This window comes from Typopeltis vanoorti, chromosome 2 (assembly GCF_054136105.1).
Source record: "Typopeltis vanoorti isolate ZY-2024b chromosome 2, IOZ_Tvanoo_1.0, whole genome shotgun sequence".
Classification (NCBI taxonomy): domain Eukaryota; kingdom Metazoa; phylum Arthropoda; class Arachnida; order Uropygi; family Thelyphonidae; genus Typopeltis; species Typopeltis vanoorti.
The window spans coordinates 82,655,004-82,676,072 of NC_143550.1; the positions used below are offsets into that span (position 1 = coordinate 82,655,004).

The window sequence follows — 21,069 nt, forward strand, 5'->3', positions numbered from 1 at the left end:
GGGGAAACATGAGCAGCCCAAAACCGAGGCAGTAGTTTTAATAAGGCACTACCAAACACTGTAACATGGTCAGGTCATCATATAATGGTCACACCACATCGTTCGTCGCGCAGGTTACAAGGGACGCATTCGGGTTTTAGGCAGAAGGACCTGTTCGAAAAACATTTTACAGTCTCCCTTAGACACTATTCCTCAGCATTCTGCTAGAGGAAACTCCATCAGTCGGCCCACTAACTGTTTGGGGGAGGTGTTCAGGGGCAGTGCAAAGAAATGGTTCTGCAAAAGGACAGAAATGGCAATGACAACGGCACCAGACTAAGGATTTAGGCGACTGGAACATCCGCGTCGACCTGGATGGCAGACAGGCATAATAACACCAGTCTTCAAGAAGGGAGACCAGAGAGATTGCAGCAAATCGTGGCATCTCTTTGCTCAACCTGCCTGGGAAAATATATGCTAGGTGCTTGGAAAGAAGGTGCAGGAGCATAGTTGAGTCAAATTTCCAAGAAGAACAATGTGGCTTTCATCCTGGTAGAAGCACAAATGACCAAATCTTCACTTTAAGACAAGTCTTTGAGAAATCTTGGGAATATGCCAAGAATGTCTACACATTTTGTGGACTTGAAGAAGGCATATGACCGGGTTCCTCGGGATAAGCTTTGGCAAGTAGTACAGGAGTATGGAGTGGATGACCAACTATAAGTCGCCATAAAGTCCCTGTATGAATGCCCGGAATTTTGTGTCAGGGTAAACAGCACAACGTCTGAACCTTTCACAGTCTCCGTTGGCCTCCACGAAGGGTGTGTTCTGTTGCCCTTCCTTTCCATAATATTTATGGACTGGATTGATAGGCACAGCCGAGGCAGTGAGTGTGTCAGAATTCAAAAATGTAGCATTGGATGTCTGCTTTTCTTTGCAGATGACCTAGTTCTGCTTAGCTCTGTCACAGATGACCTCCAGCAGATCTTGAATAGGTTTGTAGCTGTTTGTGCAGAAGCCGGGATGAAGATCAGTGTGGCCAAAATGGAAACAATTGTGGTCTCAAAACAACCATCCCAGTGCACTCCACATGTGAGTGGAGTCCCACTGATGCAGGTGGAGAAGTTTAAATACCTTGGGTCCATATTTATGAGTGATATGGAAAGTGGGACGTAGAGCTAGATACTCAAATTGGCTCAGCAAGTGCAATATTGCGGGAGCTTGGCCATTCGGTAGTATTGAAGCAAAAGTTAAGCCAGAAGGCAAAGCTGGCTGTCTTCAATATAGTCTATGTCCCCATCCTCACATATGGTCATGAGAGATGGGAAATGACCGAAAGAACGTGGACACGAATCCAAGCAGCTGAAATGAGATTCCTTCGAGGGTTGCGGTGCTGCCAAGACGCGATAGGGTCAGAAACTCTGCAATTCGGGAAACTCTCAATACTCAACCGCTGTTTCTCCATGTTGAGAGATCACAGTTACGATGATATGGGCATCTGGTCAGAATGCCACAAAAGAGGATCCCCCAGCAGGACCTCTTTGCCAAGCCGGTGGGAAGCCACGTGGAATGCCAAGGACTCGCTCGATAAATTATATTCAAAATCTTGGGTGGACATGTCTGGGAATCCCACCAGAAACACTTGAGCTTGGTGGTAGAGGATAGTGACCATTGGAAGTCTCTCTTGCAGTTGCTGCTCCCACAACCCGATTAGGAAAGGTGGGCCTTGAAGACGGGTAGATGGATTATATGGGTACTATGAGATCTCTACTCCAATCATCTGGAATTCATCCTTCTGTCCAGGCCTTCTGAACTATACAACACAGCCACTGCAAGACTTTTATACCTCCATACTTCAGCAGTACTGGTTGAATATCATCTACCTCTGCTGCATTTCTATTTCAGGCCTTTAATAGCATTTATCTACCACTATGCTGTCACTGATTGTTTTGTTTAGCAATTTTTTTGAATTAATTACTCCATATATCAAGGATAACCATTCCTTTTATAGTACTCTTTCCTCCATTTCTGAGTTTTTTCAACAGCCTCCAGAATATTTTGTCAACTTCTTGATATTGATTTTCTATGTTCTCAAAGTCTTCCCATGACTTTGGTTTAGCTAGTTTTACACAGTTTTCAGCTTTCTTACATTTGTCTCTGCATTCTCTAAGAGCACAAGCTGACTTATCCGCCAGGAACTTTTGATATGCTTTCTTCTTTTCCTTCACTGCCTCTTTAACTTCTTGTGTCCACCATGGAGTTGTGATTTTTCTATCCTTGCAGACAACCTCACCACATGCCTCTCTGTTGAATCAATCAGTGTTTTCTTCAGGATTTGCCACCGAATCTCCAAGGTTTGGTTCCTGTTCTCAAACTCTTTCATTTTTTCTTCAATAATCTTTGTGTATTTTAGTCTACAGTTCACATCTGAGAGTTGCTCAACTTTTATTCGCATTAAAACTTTCTTACATGTTCTTCTTTTCAATATGAAATTCAATTTTACTCTGCTCAAGACTAAATGGTGATCATTTCCAATTTCAAATTCTCTGTACACTCTGGTGTCCTGCACCAGGGAAGAAATATCTCTATCAACAATAACATAATCAATGACACTTTTCTTGTTCCTTGCCTCTTCTCTCCATGTGAATTTGTGCACATGGAGAGAAGAGGCAAGGTTTAAAAATGTGTTGATACAATGTTTCAACACATTTTTATGTTGAAACATTGTATTAGTAATAACCAGTCCATGTCCTAAGCAGAAATCCAACAGGTATTTGTCATTATTATTAGCTTTGCTCTTTTCCCTAAATTTTCCCAAAATATTTATGTATGTTTGACAATCATTTCCTACTCTGCTATTTAGATCGCCAACAAGGAGCAACTTTTCCTTTTTTATTGTGTCATTTGCTTTTTCTAATGCCTCAAAAATTCCTTCACTGGCATATAGATAGTAGGAAGTAGTATTTCATCATAGCAGTTGAATACAGGTAGTATGGCAATGCAACGTGAACTCAGTGACTTATAGAAGTGTCATTGTGGGCTATCACATTGGTGGCATTTCTAAGTGCGATTGTTGCTCAACTGTAGCATCCAAAATCAGCAGTTGGTGATGTAAATCAACAAATGGAGACAATCTGGCATCACTAGTACAGGAAAACACCCAGAGCAGCCACCAAAAATGACTGACAGGGTCAGCAGGGTGTTAAAACTGGTGACATGCAAAAATTGGCTACAATCACACAGACAATCCGTGATGAGTTACAGAGCGCCAGTAACACCATGATGAGCACTAATCCATCCATTCAGCAGTGGCTGGAGGGTGCTTAAGTGCCTGTTAAAAGCATCCATGGCCTTCCAATTTTCCTTGGAATTCCCAACCTTAATACAAGGATTAGGTGGTTACCCCTAGGCCTCTAAGTATTCTTGTCTGTAAATTGTGTGTGTGTGTGTTCTACTGGCAGGTTTGTCTGTTTTGAGGGATGAAAAACCTGAATTTCCAGGGGGGAAAATCCTCTACCTCCACATGAGACCGGCTAACTCACCTTTAGTCAAAACAGACCAGATAAAAGTTCCTCACGTCACTGACGGGAATTGAACCTAGGTCTTTCGGACCAAAGGAGCTTCGTCTTTGACTGAGCTACAGAGGCTATATTAAGCAGTAATATTGTATGAAAATAACTTCATTTACTGTGTTTCCATGGAAGAGCAGCACTACACAAGCTGAACATCACAACAACAAACAAGGGGCTTGTCTGACCTGGTGCAAAGAGAGAGAGAGAGAGAGTGTGAACTAGACAATTGATATACATATATATAAATTGTTCACAAGTGCCTCTCTACCTGCATCATTCAGTTGGAGGCACTTGTGTACAATATGGAAACTGGTGCACTAGCCTCCTTGTAGATGGTGCTATCTGTCACGTATATGGAGGAGTTTTAAAATTGGCATGAATTTTGTATGTGAGGCTAGAAACTTTTGGAACCTACCTCGTGTAACGCACACAAGGTAGTTCCAAAAGTTTCTGGCTGAAGCTCAAAGAAATCTCAGCAAGGTTGGGACTTTCCATAACAACCATCTTTGCATCATTCATGAGAAGCTTCATACGACAAAGGTCAGTGCAAGGTGGGTGCCCTAACTTCTGTTCCTGCAAGTTTTTAGAGCTTTGCCAAGGGAATCAGAGAAAAGTGCTGGAATTCATTGTCACCATGGATGAAACCATGGTCCTTTATTATGATCCTCTTTCCAAAAGGGAATCAAAGAAGTACTGCAAAACAGGCAAAGACTGCCAAGAAAAGCCAAGGTCACTCAGTACATCAAGAAGATCATTGTAAACAATCTTTTGGGATTCATGGGAAATTCTCTTGATTGACTTCAAGGAAAGGAATACCACCATGAATGCAGAATATTGTGCTGACTCCTGCATGACACCATAAAGGAGAAGAGACAAGGAATGCTGAGTCATGGTGTTTGCCTGATTTACGACAATGCTCTCCATGTAACTATTGTTGTGAAGGGTGCAGTGAAGGATGTGGCTTCCAGGAGATTGAACACCCTCCTACAGCCCAGATCTAGCACCCAGTGACTACTATCTCTTCTCACAACTGAAGAAAGACCTTTGAGGAAGAAAATTTTCAGATGACAATGAGGTGAAAGATGCAGTTTTAGATTGTTTTGCAGACAAAAGTACAGACTATTTTTTCAAGGGCATAGGAATGTTAATTCAAAAATGTAAAAAGTGTGTTGAAGTAAAGGGAGATTATGTTGAAAAGTGACACAGTTGTTTTCTTTCTATCACCTTGAAAAGAGACCAGAAACTTATGGAATCACCCTTGTACACACACACACACACACGGAGCTGTAATGATGCAATCAATATTTAAATACAAAGATAATAAATGTTTTCATTTAAATAATATATATAAAATTAGAGATATAATTACAGATACAACAGATATAAAAAAACATTTAGATAAAGATACTACTTCACTGGGCTTAATTTTCCTTAAGCTGATAGTAATTTCTTTAGACAGGTAAGCTAGCAATACTTAATGGTTCCCTTATTGGTCTGTGCATGTATAGGGGAAAGAATCCAATATTTTTATTTATTATCATTATTTTTTGAACAGCTGGAGGTTGTGTAGTCCTTAATGAGTACTTCATGGGAAAGGGTGTTCCCAGAGAGCAGAGGCAGATACAATAAAAGAGGAATGGAAGGATGTCCAGTGATTTAAGTTACCATGCAAATTAGTGTTGAGCAGCCATTATTCATATTAACTGTAGAAAAGGCATAAAATAGAAGCAGACTGTCTCTAATTAGCCAGACTGATCCCTTTTGGAGAGTAACAAGAATTTCAGGAAAAATTTTAGTGCACCTCCTCAGATGAGAGATCAGTATTTCAAGGTCAGATGGATCCATGATTTGAACAGAGCTGCTGGACAAATGAAAAGCATATTTTGAGCAGTAAACAATACCAAGTTTTTTGGACATTAATAAAACTACTGGTGTGATATTTTTGTCCAAGTAAATATCAGCCCAAGAAGAGAGATCTGGTCATGTGTCTAGTGAAATGGGATATTATCAAAGATAGTAGGAGGTAACCATCATTCCGGTGTTACACTGGTGAAAATGAGTAGGACTTGAAGAATCTGAAATATGAGTTTGTTAAGTATAGGCTTATGGATTGAAAATGATTATATACTGAAGTTGGAACTATGACTTCACTGCACTTCACAAATATTTGTCAATCTAGAAGGCTTCAGGAGGTTTGCCTTTTCCTGCATATAATTTATTTCTCTTTGCTTGATTTTTCATATTTGTTGTTCGCGATGGAAGGGGCATGGAATATACAGTAACAGATTTATTTACTAAGCCTTATCCATGGGGAGAGGAGATTCACCAAATTTCTTTCCAAATCATGGTCTCAGCAGTGCTTCCCTGCACACATAATTACTATGACTAGTTTCAGAAAACTGGCAAAAAGATTATTAACTGACCTGGAAGCCTCCTATAAATCATTACTATTAGATTTGGGCCAGTATATTATTTAGCAGGTGCTCTGCACAATACCTGTTTTAAAGCCGTATCCTCAAAAAGAAGAAATGCTGACTCTTCATGATGCCTGAAATAATTTGGGGGAAAAAAAAAAAAAAAAAAAAAAAAATTCATGTTGCATGCAGGAAGAAATTTATTTGTTTTAAGTCCAAACATCATTTTAACCACTTCAAGCATCCAATAAACAAAATGGTTGTATTACACTGGGTACCAAGACACATCTACCACCTAGATGCACCTACAACCACAGAGGTATGGCCTTTCTTCTTAGGAGTGTGGATGCCACGTCACAATCCTGGCATATATCAGTGCTCACTCATAGACAGTTTCCACTAGTCTGATGGTTTGATGTCTATTGGCTGGGGGAAGGGGGGTAATATAATATCCAGGAAAGTGGTGTTAAACAAAAATTGGAGTTAGTAAACTCCATTTTTTACTATGAGCAGATAATGAAACAAACTTGGTATAAGTTATCCTCTTAAATAAATCTTCAAGTCTCCTTTACTGAATAATACTGTAACAAACTTGGTACATGTAGACAAAAACTATGATAATAAGCACGAACATGCAAAACATCAACTGCATTCTCAACAAAAAACCTGCAAATAACTAAAACTTTTAACTATTTCAACACAAGATGTCAAATTAAATATCAAAAGATATCATGGAATAAGCGAAAGCAATGTGATTGAAGTTAAATGAAAAAATTTATTTGAAATAATAGAGCAGTCAGTCAAAGCAACTTTAACTCACTGATTCAAACACAGTAGTATTCTAGTGACCAGATGTTACGGTTCTGAGAATCATTAGAAAAGTGAACACAACATCAATGACAAAATTATTAAAAAATGAAGATACTGGTAAGGAACTTTGCAATGTTAACATTCAAGAATATGTAAGGCTAACTATCTGTTAGCTTCTTTAGCTGGCAGATTGAAAGGCTATCAAACAACTCTTTGATGCATGGACAAGAAAATATGTGGAGGAAGACCAAAATCTAAGTGGATTGATATAGTTGGTTGTGTCTTATGACAATATATGAGACCTAACCTCAAAGAATAATTTTATAAACTAATTGTTGTTAGGAAGCTAGTAATAATGTAAACTTTACATATCAGAAACTGGTGACAATATATAATTTTTTACAACTCTGAGGGATGCATGTTACACTTGCATGTTACTGCATGTAGACAGACAATATAAACAAAATTTTATGAACTACAGCTAACTTCAACTGCATTAAATGTTGAAATGATTCTCACTGCTGTGCATTAATTAAGTCTGCAATTTTCAAAAATAAGAGATGCAAAAAAAATTAGTCATTTCTCACTTGCAATATCCTTTGGTTCTGTCTTTCCATATTTTGAAGATTTTTATGGTCTCGTATTAAATGTTTACAGAGTGATCTGAAGTATTCTTTCAAAAGAGTACGAAGTCCCCTCTGTCGATCTGCTGGCAAAAGCTAGAAATAATATTAAATTTCCACATATAAGTATAAGTAAACTTTGCAGTTTCATTGTACATTAATATAAAAATTAACTGAACAGCAAAAACAGTTCCAATATATTAGATAAATCTTGTGCTATATATATTTACAAGCTATTGCATGATGGAGTTAAAACTGTCTACTATAATGACTAATAGATGTTGGTTAATTTATATCCAAATCAAGTAATGATTTGGTCAAGTATGATCAAGTAAATCAAGTAATAATGATATCAAATGTTTTTTTGAAAAAAAAACATTAAAGTAAGTTCTTATGTTATTATGATATTAAAATTTTAATATATAAAATTTTACATATAAAAGTTTAATATCTGATGATATTCAACTATGTATGTTTTTAAGTACAATTCTCCCCACATTCCCTCTTCCTTTCCTGAAAAATGCCATGCAAATACTGAAATGCAGCACTTTCCCAAGCAAGTGTACTATTATCTTGTATTGCTTCAACCAAACGCTGCATATTTCTAATTTATTATTATTTTTTTAATAACTTGTGCTATATCAATAATTGTTTAAGATTATGGAAATGTTACATACAGACAAACACTGCTTTCTTTTAGAATGCAATTATTTGCTAAGAAAATTAATGCGATTAAATATAATCAAGTACAGAGGAACTTTGGGTACTATGGAATACCATTTTACACAAAATGGTATTCTGTGTGACAGTTCCTCTAAAGAATATAGTGTTAAGAAAAACAGAAAAAAAAAAAAAAACAGAGAAAAGAAGTGTACTACTAATGATATCAAATAATTTGAGTACAGTTAGGGTAGAAACTCATGAGAGCAATGAAAGTAATAATGTTTCATAAAGGAGTTAGTTTGAGGTTATTTGAAGCAAAGTGGATGCTAAAAGAACGAAATATTTGGTGGAATGGGTGCTGCAGATCTGGTGAGTCAAATGATGAAGATGATGAAATTCATCACCAAACTATCTGAATGTTAATTGGATAATAGAGAAAACTTAGTGAAGAATGAAGGAGAATTTATTGTACTGTTGTTAGACAACTTTCTCAAGCAGTATGCAAAAGAACGACCTCAACATCAAAGATGTGTTAAATTTGATCACAGCATCAAAAGGGGTCTCACTTAAGAATGTGACTGTTTTGCCACCAATTGATGACGACTATTATGCCATACTGACAAGGGTAATTAAGAACCGGATGTTCTAATTAGGACAGGATACAAGCTGAATTACAAAACTGGAAATTATAACAAACTTAAAAAAATAAAAGTTTGGTCAGTTAATAAATAAGAAGGATATCAGCAGTGCATGGGAAGCTTTGAAAAGATGCTTAAATGAAGTGGTACCTAAACATGTACCTAGAGTTTGAAGAACAAATAAGGTGGGAGTGAAATAGATGTGCAACCTTATTAAGTAAGAGATCCATAAGATGTGGAAGGAATATTGTGAGAATAAGGATGAGAGGAGTTATGAAATATATGCAACATAGGTGACAAAAGTTACAAGTATTGTACATAAAGCTAAGGCAGAGTATGAAAAGAAATTGGCTGTGCAGGCTAAAGGATATCGAAAAGAATTTTATCATTATGCAGCAAGCAAAAGAAAGAAAGAATGAATAACTTTATGAATAGAGATGGTACCATACTATCAGAAGCAGATGAGTTCAAATACTGAATGCTCAGATCTATCAACCTGGTGCATGTAACATGACACATCATGCTACCACTATATTGGATGAAGAGATAAAGAGGTTTAAGAACTGTTGCATAACCTAGACAAGAATTTTGCAATAGGGACAGATGGGATATCAGCAAGTGTGCTAAAGGAATTTTTCAGATAAATTGACTAGGCCATCAACATGTTTGTATAATTTGAATCTCAACTCAGGAATAGAAACAATGTATAATGCATTGTATGAAACATTATAGAAAGATGGTGCAAAACTGATGCATCTAACTACTGACCTATCAGCATCGCTCATGTACGGGCTCAACATAAAAAAAAAATATATATATCAGGAGGTAGTGGTGAAGATTTTTAGAGAACCTGATAAGAACTCGCATACTTAAATGGGTTGACAGACAAGCTATAATCTGAAAGGAACACCATGGGTTTACTAAAGGAAGGTCATGTTTCAGCAATTTGCTCATATTTTATAATAATGTTATGGCTGAGTTGCATAAAAGAATGGATATGCTATGATACAGGTGGGCAAACTGTGGCTACCGAGACAATATTGGTTTTCACTGCCATTTTTCCTAAACTTTTATATTAATAATCAATAGTAGTATAGTATATACCAGGGATATTCAACTCGTCGATCACGGAGCGATTTGTGGTCGATCTCTTGTGTATTCCTCCTTACAAATTTAATTAAAACTGAAATCATAATATTTTATTTATGATTATTTCGTATTATTTTTAATTCGCTTTAAGTGTATTGCTACTGTTTATTTATTTTTCGTTAAAATTGTCAAATCAGTCATTTTCTTATAAGTCCGGGTAAATGAATTAATTTGGATCAGTGGAAGTCAAACAGCGAGCCGAGTGAATACGATTATAAGCAAAGTGTAAAAACTCGATTGTAGCTTAAATTTTAAATATTCCAAAGCACATGACATCGATTTCTTACTTAGGTTAAGTCCCATGTGAATAATGTAAAAAAAATAAACATTGTTTGTCTCGGTATAGTTTGTATTAGATGTTTTTGTAAATAACTCTTTTGAAGCTAACTGTATATACTGCTTTAATAAGAATATGTTAGAGTGTTAAAAACAAAGGCAATGTTTTTGTCGCCGAAGCTGTACATGGCAGCATTAGAAAGATTGTTATTGAAACTTGTATGTATGAGAAAGACTTGCAGGCTCTAAGTGTAAACATCTCCTAGGTTAGTCAGAAAGAGTCCAAACAACTTTCTGATGGCCGTCAACTTACAATCAAAAGAAAGCGGAGGAGAACAAAAAGCATGCCGAACTTGAAAAAAAGATGAAAGACTCGTACCGAATCTTTGGGGGATTTGCCAAACTTCATGCAAGGTCTCAGAGGAGGCCTAATAAAAATCAATTAAGAAACCTAATTACAAATGATCATTTGGATGAATATCTGCGATTGGCCACTTCTTCATATCAACTTGACTATGATATTATTGCGAGGTCCAAACAATGCCAAATTTCACATTAACTTTTTTTTTTCTTTTTTTTTTTTTTTAATCAACCAGCATTTCCTGCAACTCGTGAGTTTGTAATCAATCTGTTGTTTTGGTTTTCTCCAAAATAGAGAAATAAATATTTTATTCCAATATTTTTTTTTTTTTTGTTGTATTAAAATATTTGTTTTATTAAAAGTGATAAATAAATTTTTAAATACACAAATAAGGTTTTAGTTGTGTATTTTTTTTTTAGTTGTTTATTTGTGGGTAATCAGATATCAGGTTGGGGAACGTAATCTACATAAGAGTGTAGATCGCCGAATAACTTTTTATAGAAAAGTAGCTCGCATGGTAAAAAAAGGTTGAACACCACTGGTATATACCAATATTAGAATATTTTATTTTGTAAATGCTTTAAAGTTAAGTAAAATAGAGATATTTTCAAACTTTAAATTTTTAGCTTTTAAATGGTACTGGTCAAAAGGGTTGTTAATGTGGTTTTATTATTGTATTTGATTGGTAAAAAAAAAAGTGTTGACATTACCCACTGCCTGGACTCTGCGTCATTGCTCTTCATGCAGTACACACAAGTTACGCGCTTGTGATGGTAGTAAAACATAACTAGTGTAGTGTAGATAAGCACTTTTCTGATTAATAAATACTTAAGATTGATTTTAGTGAAAGTTATAAATCCTTGTTTAAAATGACTGAGCAACAGGAGTATAAAACAGAAATACAAATAAGAAAAGAGTGTTTAACCAACAATGGGAAGACGATTTTGCTTTTACTGTTAAGGGTGAAAAGGCTCTGCAGCTCTTGAACATTCAAAAATGCATGAAAAGAATTATATGTGGCTCTTATTACTGAAGAACTTGCCCACCCCTGTGCTATAACACTATTGGACTCTACTAAGTAATTAGGATACCACATGAAAGGCTATTGCATAAAGTGGAGAATATGAGACTGGAATATAACGATGGATAAATGGGTGGTTACGGGACAGGTATCAGAAAGTGGAATATAGGGGTGTAATTATGCCAGATTTAAGGTGACCAGTGGTGTGCTCCAGGATTAGTCCTTGGATCAATGTTGTTAAATCTATAGATTAAAAATTACAAATACAACTCAGAGGATAATTGCAATGATGAAACGAACATTGACATGCAAGATAAATTTCATAAATGACATCCAACATAGTACAAGGTTTCCAAAACAACAATATATATATATATATATTGTCATTTTGTATAATACAACATATAATATAATATGTATAATACAACATATATAATAAGTTGGTTATATGTAGCTTTTAATTTTTCAGGAAATGACAATGTATACTAGAATATTAATTATAAATACTGCAATTAATAATTTCCTATATTCTGGCAATGTTACATTGCCATCATCAGGGTCACAAAATGATATGTGCATGCAGGCACTAATATTGAGCAAATGAGGTTGAATAAAAGCAACAGAAATCGAGCCTAGAGTCCTAAACATTGCCCCCTAGTTGCTAAATTGGGTTGTCTTGGCAGTTGGGCTGACATTTCTTAAAATTTATGCTTCCCAGATTTGGGGCAGTCTCATGCACTAAATTTATTGAGGTTTGGAAAATTTTTTTAAAGCTGAGGCAGAGTCAATGAATAGTTTTTCATACTTGTATTTGCTGTCGTGCAATAGAGCGGCCTTCTTCCAGCATATTCTGTAGTGGGTGTCCAAAGCATGGTCAGTAAGTCCTGAGTGACTGTATTGGTGGAACCAGATGTAGTACTTGTGCTCAGATATCCTGAGATTGGCTGTCATGTAGTAGGACAGTTTACGACTGCAAGGGACCTGGTATACTCCTGGTAAGGCTAAAGGATGTGGCTGGTCTTTGGTGGAGTAGATAAGAGATGCCAATATCTTATGTGGTCTGTAACTGATTGAAAGGTCATATTTCCTTAGGATTTTTGTTAATTTTTTTGAATGTGCCCTAGATATATGGAATGGTGATAGATTTTGAGTAATCTGCTCTTTGAAGGGGAGAGGGGAGAGAAATTGCAGTTACATAGTTTGATTATTTTTCGGATTTTTTGGGGATTGCATCCATTGGCTAAGAAACTGTTAAGGATATGGTCAAGTTTAGTGGTTAGGGCTTTGTTATCCAAAAAGATTAATTCTGGCCTGTTATATAAGATTTTTATAATCTAGTATTGTTAGGGGAGGGGGGGGAGAGGGTTGACTGCTGGTGAATGTATCTTCCTGTATGTGTAGGTTTTCTGTAAACAGAATACCAGGGATCCTTCAAGGCTGGCATGTAATCAGAATATCCAGGAACGGGAGACTGTTGTTATTTTCCTTTTCAAAAGTAAACTGGATCCTGGGAATGTTGATTGTTTAGGTGTGTCAAGAAATTGTGGAGTGTATCAAGGCCATACAGCAAAATGGAGATAAATTTCATAAATGACGTCTCTACATCATCTACGTAGTGTAGGCAGACAGTAGTTTTTTTGTGGGGCAAAGTTTAAGGCTTTTTCTTCAAAGGTCTCCATACAGAAGTTGACCAAAGGTGGGAAGAGAGAGAGAAAGAGTGGAGAACTCATGGTAGTCCCCTATATCTGTTTGTAGAATTTTGTTTGAGGAAATATGGCTTGGATGGGGTCTAAGGTATCTTTGAGTGGGATGTTGGTGAATAAGGAGGGGACATCAAAACTGACCATTATGTCAGTGTGTTGGAGTATCAGGTTTTTCATACTGGCTTTAAAGTGGGCAGAGTTCTTTTGTATGTGAAGGTGTGTTGCCAGTATATTGTAAAAGCACTTTGGCTAATTTGTATATGGGTGAATCAATGCCATCCACAATGGGACATAATGGCACATTCTGTTTATGAATTTTTGGTAGTCCATATATCCAGAGGCAGTCTAGAGTTATAACATTTTAATCTGTAACTTCTACAGGCCAAGAGGTAACCTTTTTAAGGCCTGAGTGTTCTGATACAAGTATGAAAGACTATTCATTGAATCTGCCTCAGCTTTCAAAAACTTTCAAAACCTTGACAAATTTGGATGTATAAGACTGTCCCAAATCTGGGATGCATACATTTTAAGAATATCAAACCAGTAGCCAAGACAACCTAATTTAGCCCACCTGGGGGGGGGGCAGTGTTTAATACTCTAGGCCTGACTTCTGTTCACTTTATTCGGCCTCATTTGCTCAGTGTTAGTGCCTGTGTGCACATATCATTGTTTTTTGTGATCCTTGATGATGGCAATATAACATTGCTGAAATATAATAGGAAAGTATTAATTAGTTTTTTAATTAATATTCATGATTAATTGAATCTGTATTTCTTCTTCTTAGCCCTTCTTCGTCCACTGCAGGCCTATGTCCTGCAGTGGACGAAGTGGACCAACTTCTTCAATTTTTTTCTTCTCTTTTGTTTCTGACCACCATTTCACTCTCCTCCATGTCTGGATATCATCTCTTCATCTTTTTCTCTGTCTATCCCACTTTTTCTTTCCCGCTCTGATTTGCCATTCCATTATCAATCTTGTCCACCTTTCGTCCCTCATTCTCCCTACATGACAAGCCCATCTCCATTTCGAATTTTTTTTTTTTTATCACTTCTATTATATCTCTTACTCCTGTGTTTTCTTATTTCTTCATTCTTAATTTTATTCTATTTCATAATTTTCACCATTCTTCTTTTTATTTTTCTCTGTGCTATCATCAGATCTTCACATTGCTTCTTATGCTCCATGTCTTGCTACCATATTTATTTTTATTTTGTCGTTCTTTAATATTTACTGTTTGTCTAAGGCGGATATATTCATCTACTTGATCTCGTTCTTTTCTGCCTATAATTATTTTGTACTCCTCATATTCTTATATCAAATACTTTCTTTTTTCAATATTTATTTTACGTCCTAATTTTACGCTTTCCCACGACAGTTCATCATAGATTGTAGTTTCTTTACTCTTTGCGATGAATACTAAGTCATTGGCAAATCTTTGATGGCTGAGGTGCTTCCCATTTATATTAATTCCTTTTCCTTCCCAATTTAGTTTTTTAAAATATTTCTTCCAATGTTGCACTGAATAGTTTGGATGAAAGTGGATCTGCCTGTCTTATTCCTCTCTGGATTTGGAATAGTTTTCCTGTGTTTTCTAGTTTTATTGTTGCTGTTGCTTTTTAGTATAGTTTATTTATTAGCCTAATATATATTTTTTTATATTCTATTTTTTCAATGCTTTTATCATATCACCTTGAAATATGGAGTCAAATGCTTTTGTGTAAACTATAATTTTTTGGAGGTCTATTTGGTATTCATTAGTTTTTATCTATTAATTGGTTTATAGTCAATTGCTTAAGGGTCAAAGCTGTATAACTGAGAGGAGACCTCCACATAGCCTTTAAAGGAATGCGGAGAACCGACCAGGGCTTCTGACCTAATGTCCAATCCTCACCTTCTCGTGGTGCACCCTGTTGGGTATCTACTTTGATACTCAACGAACGAGGATGGGCTGGCAATTTGGGATTTAGCCGACCAAATTGTATTCTTATTGGTTAAACCAAAATAAAAAATGATGGTACAACATGACAAAATTTCATGACGGCTGGGGCGTCGCCCGGTTAAACAAGGCCCCCGTTGTTTTTGCCAGGGAACCAGTGCGAACAGCGAAAAGTCAGCTACTGGAACAAATCTGAAAACAAACCCCAACTCAACATCACCAGAGTTAAAGATCGGTACTATCAACGTAAGAAGCCTGAATGGCAAAGAAATGGAGCTAGCTGAGGAATTAGATAAGTACCAGATCGACATAATAGGGGTGACTGAAACAAAAAAGACCAAAACTGGTGAGATCTTTCTGAGCAATAAATACAAAATGTTATATTCAGGCAATAACAATCAAGGAAAAGAAGGAGTAGCCATAGTATTCAACACAAAATACGAGGCTAATCTTCTTGAATGGCAGTCAGTCTCAAGTAGAGTAATGTGGGCAAATATGAGAATGGGGAACTGGACAATGAGACTTATTTGTGCCTATGGTCCCACAGAAGGTTCTACTAAGGTAGAAGTAGAGGAATTTTTTGATGCTTTAGAAAAAGCAACTGACACAATGAAAAAGGAAAAGTTGGTCCTTGTTGGGAATCTAAATAGTACAGTAGGAAATGATTGTTAGACATACAAAAATATTTTGGGAAAATTTGGAGAAAAGAGCAAAGCTAATAATAATGGCAAATATCTGTTGGATTTCTGCTCAGGACATGGACTGGTTATTACTAACACCATGTTCCAACATAAAAATGTGCACAAATTCACATGGAGAGAAGAGGCTAGGAATAAGAAAAGTCTCATTGACTATGTTATTGTTGATAGTGATGTTTTCTCCCTGGTGCAGGACACCAGAGTGTACAGAGGATTTGAAATTGGAAGTGATCACTATTTAGTCTTGAGCAGGATAAAATTGAATTTCATATTGAAAAGAATAACATGTAAGAAAGTTTTAAAGCGAATAAAAGTTGAGCAGCTCTCAGATGTAAACTGTAGACTAAAATACAGAAATATTATTGAAAAGAAAATGAAAGAGTTTGAGAACAGGAATCAAACCTTGGAGATTCAGTGGCAAACTCTGAAGGAAACATTGATTGATTCTGCCAGTGAGGCATGTGGTGAGGTTGTGTGCAAAGATAAAAAAATCAGAACTCCCTGGTGGACACAGGAAGTTAAAGAGGCAGTGAAGGAAAAGAAGAAAGCATATCAAAAGTTCCTGGCAAATAAGTCAGCTTTTACTCTTACAGAATGAGACAAATGTAAGAAAGCTAAACAGTGTGTAAAACTAGCTAAACAAAAGTCATGGGAGGACTTTGGCAAGAATATAGAAAATAAATATCAAGAAGGTGGCAAAATATTCTGGAGGTTGTTGAAGAAGCTTAGGAATGGAGGAAAGAGGGCTGTAAAAGGAATTAGAGATGATAAAGGTGAAATGAAAACAGGAGAAAAAGATATCCTTGAAGTATGGAGTAATTACTTTGAAAAACTGCTAAATGAAACAAGCAGTGATGACAGCACAGTGATAAAAAACACTGACCAGGCATGCAGTCAGGAATACATATCCATACTTGAAGTAGAAAAAGCCATCAAAGGCTTGAAATGTGGAAAGGCAGCAGGAGTAGATGATATTCGACCAGAAATGCTGACGTATGGTGGTATAAGAGTCTTACAGTGGCTGCACTGCATAGTTCAGAAAGCCTGGACAGAGGGACGAATTCCCGATGATTGGAGTAGAGCTCTCATAGTACCCATATATAAAAAGGGAAATAAAACTGAATGTGAGAATTACAGAGTTATTTCCCTACTGAGTGCTCCTGGCAAGATCTATGCAAGTATACTTGAGAAACGGTTGAGAAGAATTGTGGAAGAAAAGCTTGGTGAAGAACAAGCTGGATTCAGGCCAAATAGAGGCTGTCAATATCAGATCTTCACTTTACGACAAATAGTCGAGAAAGCATGGGAATATAACAAAGATCTGTATTTAAGTTTTGTCGATTTGGAAAAGGCATATGACAAGGTGCCAAGAGAGAAGCTATTCAATACACTGCAGTTATATGGTGTCAATGGGGCATTATATCAAGCAATACTTAGTCTTTATTTGAGTTGTGAGTCAGCAGTTAGAATTGAAGGAGGTACAGGAAGATGGTTTAATGTTAAATCTGGTGTGAGACAAGGATGTACATTATCCCCTCTGTTATTCATTATCTATATGGATCACATTATGAAGGAATGTGGTATTAAACCTAATATCAAAATTGGAGATGTTAATGTCAGCTCTTTGCTTTATGCGGATGATGTTATACTTCTAAATAAATCCGCTACAAGTCTGCAAGATTCTCTGACTAAATTGAATAGCTGTTGTAATAGATATGGTATGAAGGTCAGCAATAAAAAGACAAAGACAATGAAAATAGGCAGAATCATTGAAAATGTCAACTGTGTTGTGAATGGAGAACCTGTGGAACAAGTAAAACATTTCAGCTACTTAGGCACAATTTTTACTGAAGATGGTAAACTAAATATAGAAATAGACAACAGAATCAGCAAAGCTGGTATCGTGGGAAGTCAATTGAATAAATTCATATGGAATAAGAAAGAAATTAGTCGGAACACTAAATTAGCTGTATACAAGACTGTGTTCAAACCAATTTTAACTTATGGATCTGAGAGCTGGGTCAGAAGTAAAACACTTGACCAAAGACTAGAGACCGCAGATATGAGAGTCCTGAGAAAGATTAGAGGCGTGAACAGATGGCATCAATGGCAATATCATATTAAAAATGAGGATATTAGGAAAGAACTTGACATTGTCAGCATCCAGGAATGCGTTAGCATAGCTAATCTCTGATGGTATGGTCACTTAAATAGAATGGGAGAGGAAAGATTAGCAAAACAAGTGTTCTCTGCCAGGTTGGCAGGAAAACGACCCAGAGGAAGACCAAGATATAGGTGGATTGATACGGTACAAAGTGCCTTAGACGATAGAAATATAAGATCTGATAATGTTGGAGTCTTGACAAGTAACAGACTGATTTGGAGGAAAATTGTAGATAGGAAGTTAGTAATGATGTAATTTTTTCATGTAGTACTGTCATATCCTGTACACCCCTTGAGGGTACATGGCAGAAATTTGATGATGATGATGATGTTTCAAATCTAATCAAATCTAATTTCTAATCTCCTTCTGGTTAATAAAATTTAATAATTTTCCAAAATAATTATGCTAGATTTCAGAATATCCGCATGTCAAAATCTCAGTAGTACAGCCATTAGCAAATGATACCATTTGGCTGGAAAGACCTCGATCTGAATTCCATTTAACACACACACACACACACAGAGAGAGAGAGAGAGAAAAAGAGAGAGATTCTAGGTTTTTTTTTTTTTTTTTACTGCAAAATATCTGGCAATAGATACAGTCAGATACAGAAGATCTTAGAGAATGAATTAACCATCCAGCTGTTATTGAAATTAGATTAATAAGAAATCAAGTTACTTGACTAACAGACAGAATCTTTCTTTTCTATTTATAACCAACACCTGAAATAACTAAACAAACCATCAGCAACATCTAAAACTGATTTTGAAATGGCATCAAAAACAGAAAACGTGCATTGTGTTTAAATGGTATTCATACCTTCTCAAATGCCAAAGTCACTGGCCATTAATTTTGTCTGGCTGTGCTTCTAAACATTAGGTTTTTGAAGAAATTACTTTAAGTTTAACACGTTCGCTGCCACGCTACTTTTGCATGGTCTGTTCCCCTACGCCGAGCAGTTTTACTTCTTCAAGGTCAGTACGATAATCTCGTTACCGGAGGTAAACGACCTACGAGTATACTCGTAGTTGGCTTGTACAGAGCATATACGTTCTATGAGAATACACAGTTTGATGCGAGCTCCACAAGCCAAGCATTTTCACTTCTTCAAGGTCACTACAATAATCTCGTTCCCGGCAGTAAGCGTCATACGAGTATACTCGTAGCTGGCTTGTGAAGCAGGTTTACCCACTATGAGTATACTCGTAGCTGGCTTGTGAAACAAGTTTTACCACTACTACGAGTATACTCGTAGTTGGCAGCAAACGTGTTAACAGCTATCAACTCTATATAATTGCATATCTGTCGAACCACTGAACACAATTCTCATATTTGGGAGGGTTGATTACTGAGAAGAGACCTCCACATAGCCTTTAAAGGATTGCGGAGAACCGACCAGGGCTTCTGACCTAATGTCAAATCCTCACCTTCTTGTGGTGCACCCTGTTGGGTATCTACCTGGGGATGCTGAACGAACGAGGATGGGCTGGCAATTTGGGATTTAGCCGACCAAATTGTATTGTTATTGGCTTAAACCAAAATACAAAATGACAGTACAACATGACAAAATTTCATGCCGGCTGGGGCATCACCTGGTTAAACAAAATCCCCCGTTGTTTTTGCCAGGGAACCAGGATGAACAGCGAAAAGTCAGCTACTAGAACAAATCTGAAAACACACCCCAACTCAACATCACCAGAGTTAAAGATCGGTACTATCAACATAAGAAGCCTGAATGGCAAAGAAATGGAGCTAGCTGAGGAATTAGATAAGTACCAGATCGAAATAATAGGGGGTGACTGAAACAAAAAAGACAAACAATGGTGAGATCTTTCTGAGCAATAAATACAAAATGTTATATTCAGGAAATGACAATCAAGGAAAAGAAGGAGTAGCCATAGTATTCAACACTAAATACGAGGCTAATCTTCTTGAATAGCAGGCAGTCTCAAGTAGAGTGATGTGGGCAAATATCAGAATGGGGAACTGAAAAATGAGACTTATTTGTGCCTATGGTCCCACAGAAGGCTCTATTAAGGTAGAAGTGGAAGAATTTTTTGAGGCTCTAGAGAAAGCTACTGACACAATGAAAAAGGAAAAGTTGGTCCTTGTTGGGGATCTAAATAGCAAAGTAGAAAGTGATTGTCAGACATACAAAAATATTTTGGGAAAATTTGGAGAAAAGAGCAAAGCTAATAATAATGCCAAATATCTGTTGGATTTCTGCTCAGGACATGGACTGGTTATTACTAACACCATGTTCCAACATAAAAATGTGCACAAATTCACATGGAGAGAAGAGGCAAGGAATAATATAAGTCTCATTGATTATATTATTGTTGATATTGATGTTTTCTCCCTGGTGCAGGACACCAGAGTGTACAGAGGATTTGAAATTGGAAGTGATCACTATTTAGTCTTGAGCAGGATAAAATTAAATTTCACATTGAAGAGACTGGTGGAGACATAATTCAAAAGTCATTCTAAGCTGTGCAATTGAGGTGCTTGGTGAAACATCTGGAAAGATTACAGAGCAGGAGGATTGGTGGTGGAATAATGATGTACAAGAAGCAGTGACAGCTAAGAGGAAGGCAAAGCAGAAGTGGGATGAGTCAAGAGTGGAAGAGGACAGAGAGGAATCTAGAGAGAAAAAGCGAGAAGCCAACAGAGTTGTTGCACAAGCGAAGGCCAGGGCATATCAAGATCTTTATGATCAATTAAAAACAAAGGAAGGAGGAAGGACAGAGAAAGATTTATCGATTGGCAAAATGTAGAAATAAGCCTTCAAAGGACATCGTGCATGTGAGGCACATCGAAGACGTTGAAGGAAGAATATTATGGAGGGATATGGCCATAAGAAACAGATGGAGAATGTACTTTGAGGGACTTTTGAATGAGGAAAATGCAAGGACTCACAGAGAAGATGGGCAGCCTTCTGAGGGGGTGGTGCAGAACATTAGTAGAGTGGAAGTGAAGGAGGCCATGAAAGGATGAAGAATGGTAAATCGGTGGGCCCAGATTCCAGTGGAGGTATGGAAGGCTCTGGGGGGAAGAGGGAATTG

General features: G+C 36.8%; 1 protein-coding gene across 8 annotated transcripts in view; it reads right to left on the reverse strand.

Annotated features, from left to right (window-relative positions):
• Upf2 (UPF2 regulator of nonsense mediated mRNA decay) overlaps positions 1-21,069 on the reverse strand; it is a 705,876-nt gene that overhangs the window by 524,612 nt on the left and 160,195 nt on the right. For all 8 annotated transcript variants that reach the window (XR_016550243.1, XR_016550244.1, XR_016550245.1 and 5 more), the window contains one exon: positions 7,363-7,494. Coding sequence is in view for 5 of the 8 variants with exons in the window: in XM_090412106.1 (XP_090268232.1) it covers positions 7,363-7,494 (132 nt within the window). In the remaining 3 variants the exon portion in view is untranslated. The remainder of the gene's footprint in view (positions 1-7,362; positions 7,495-21,069) is intronic.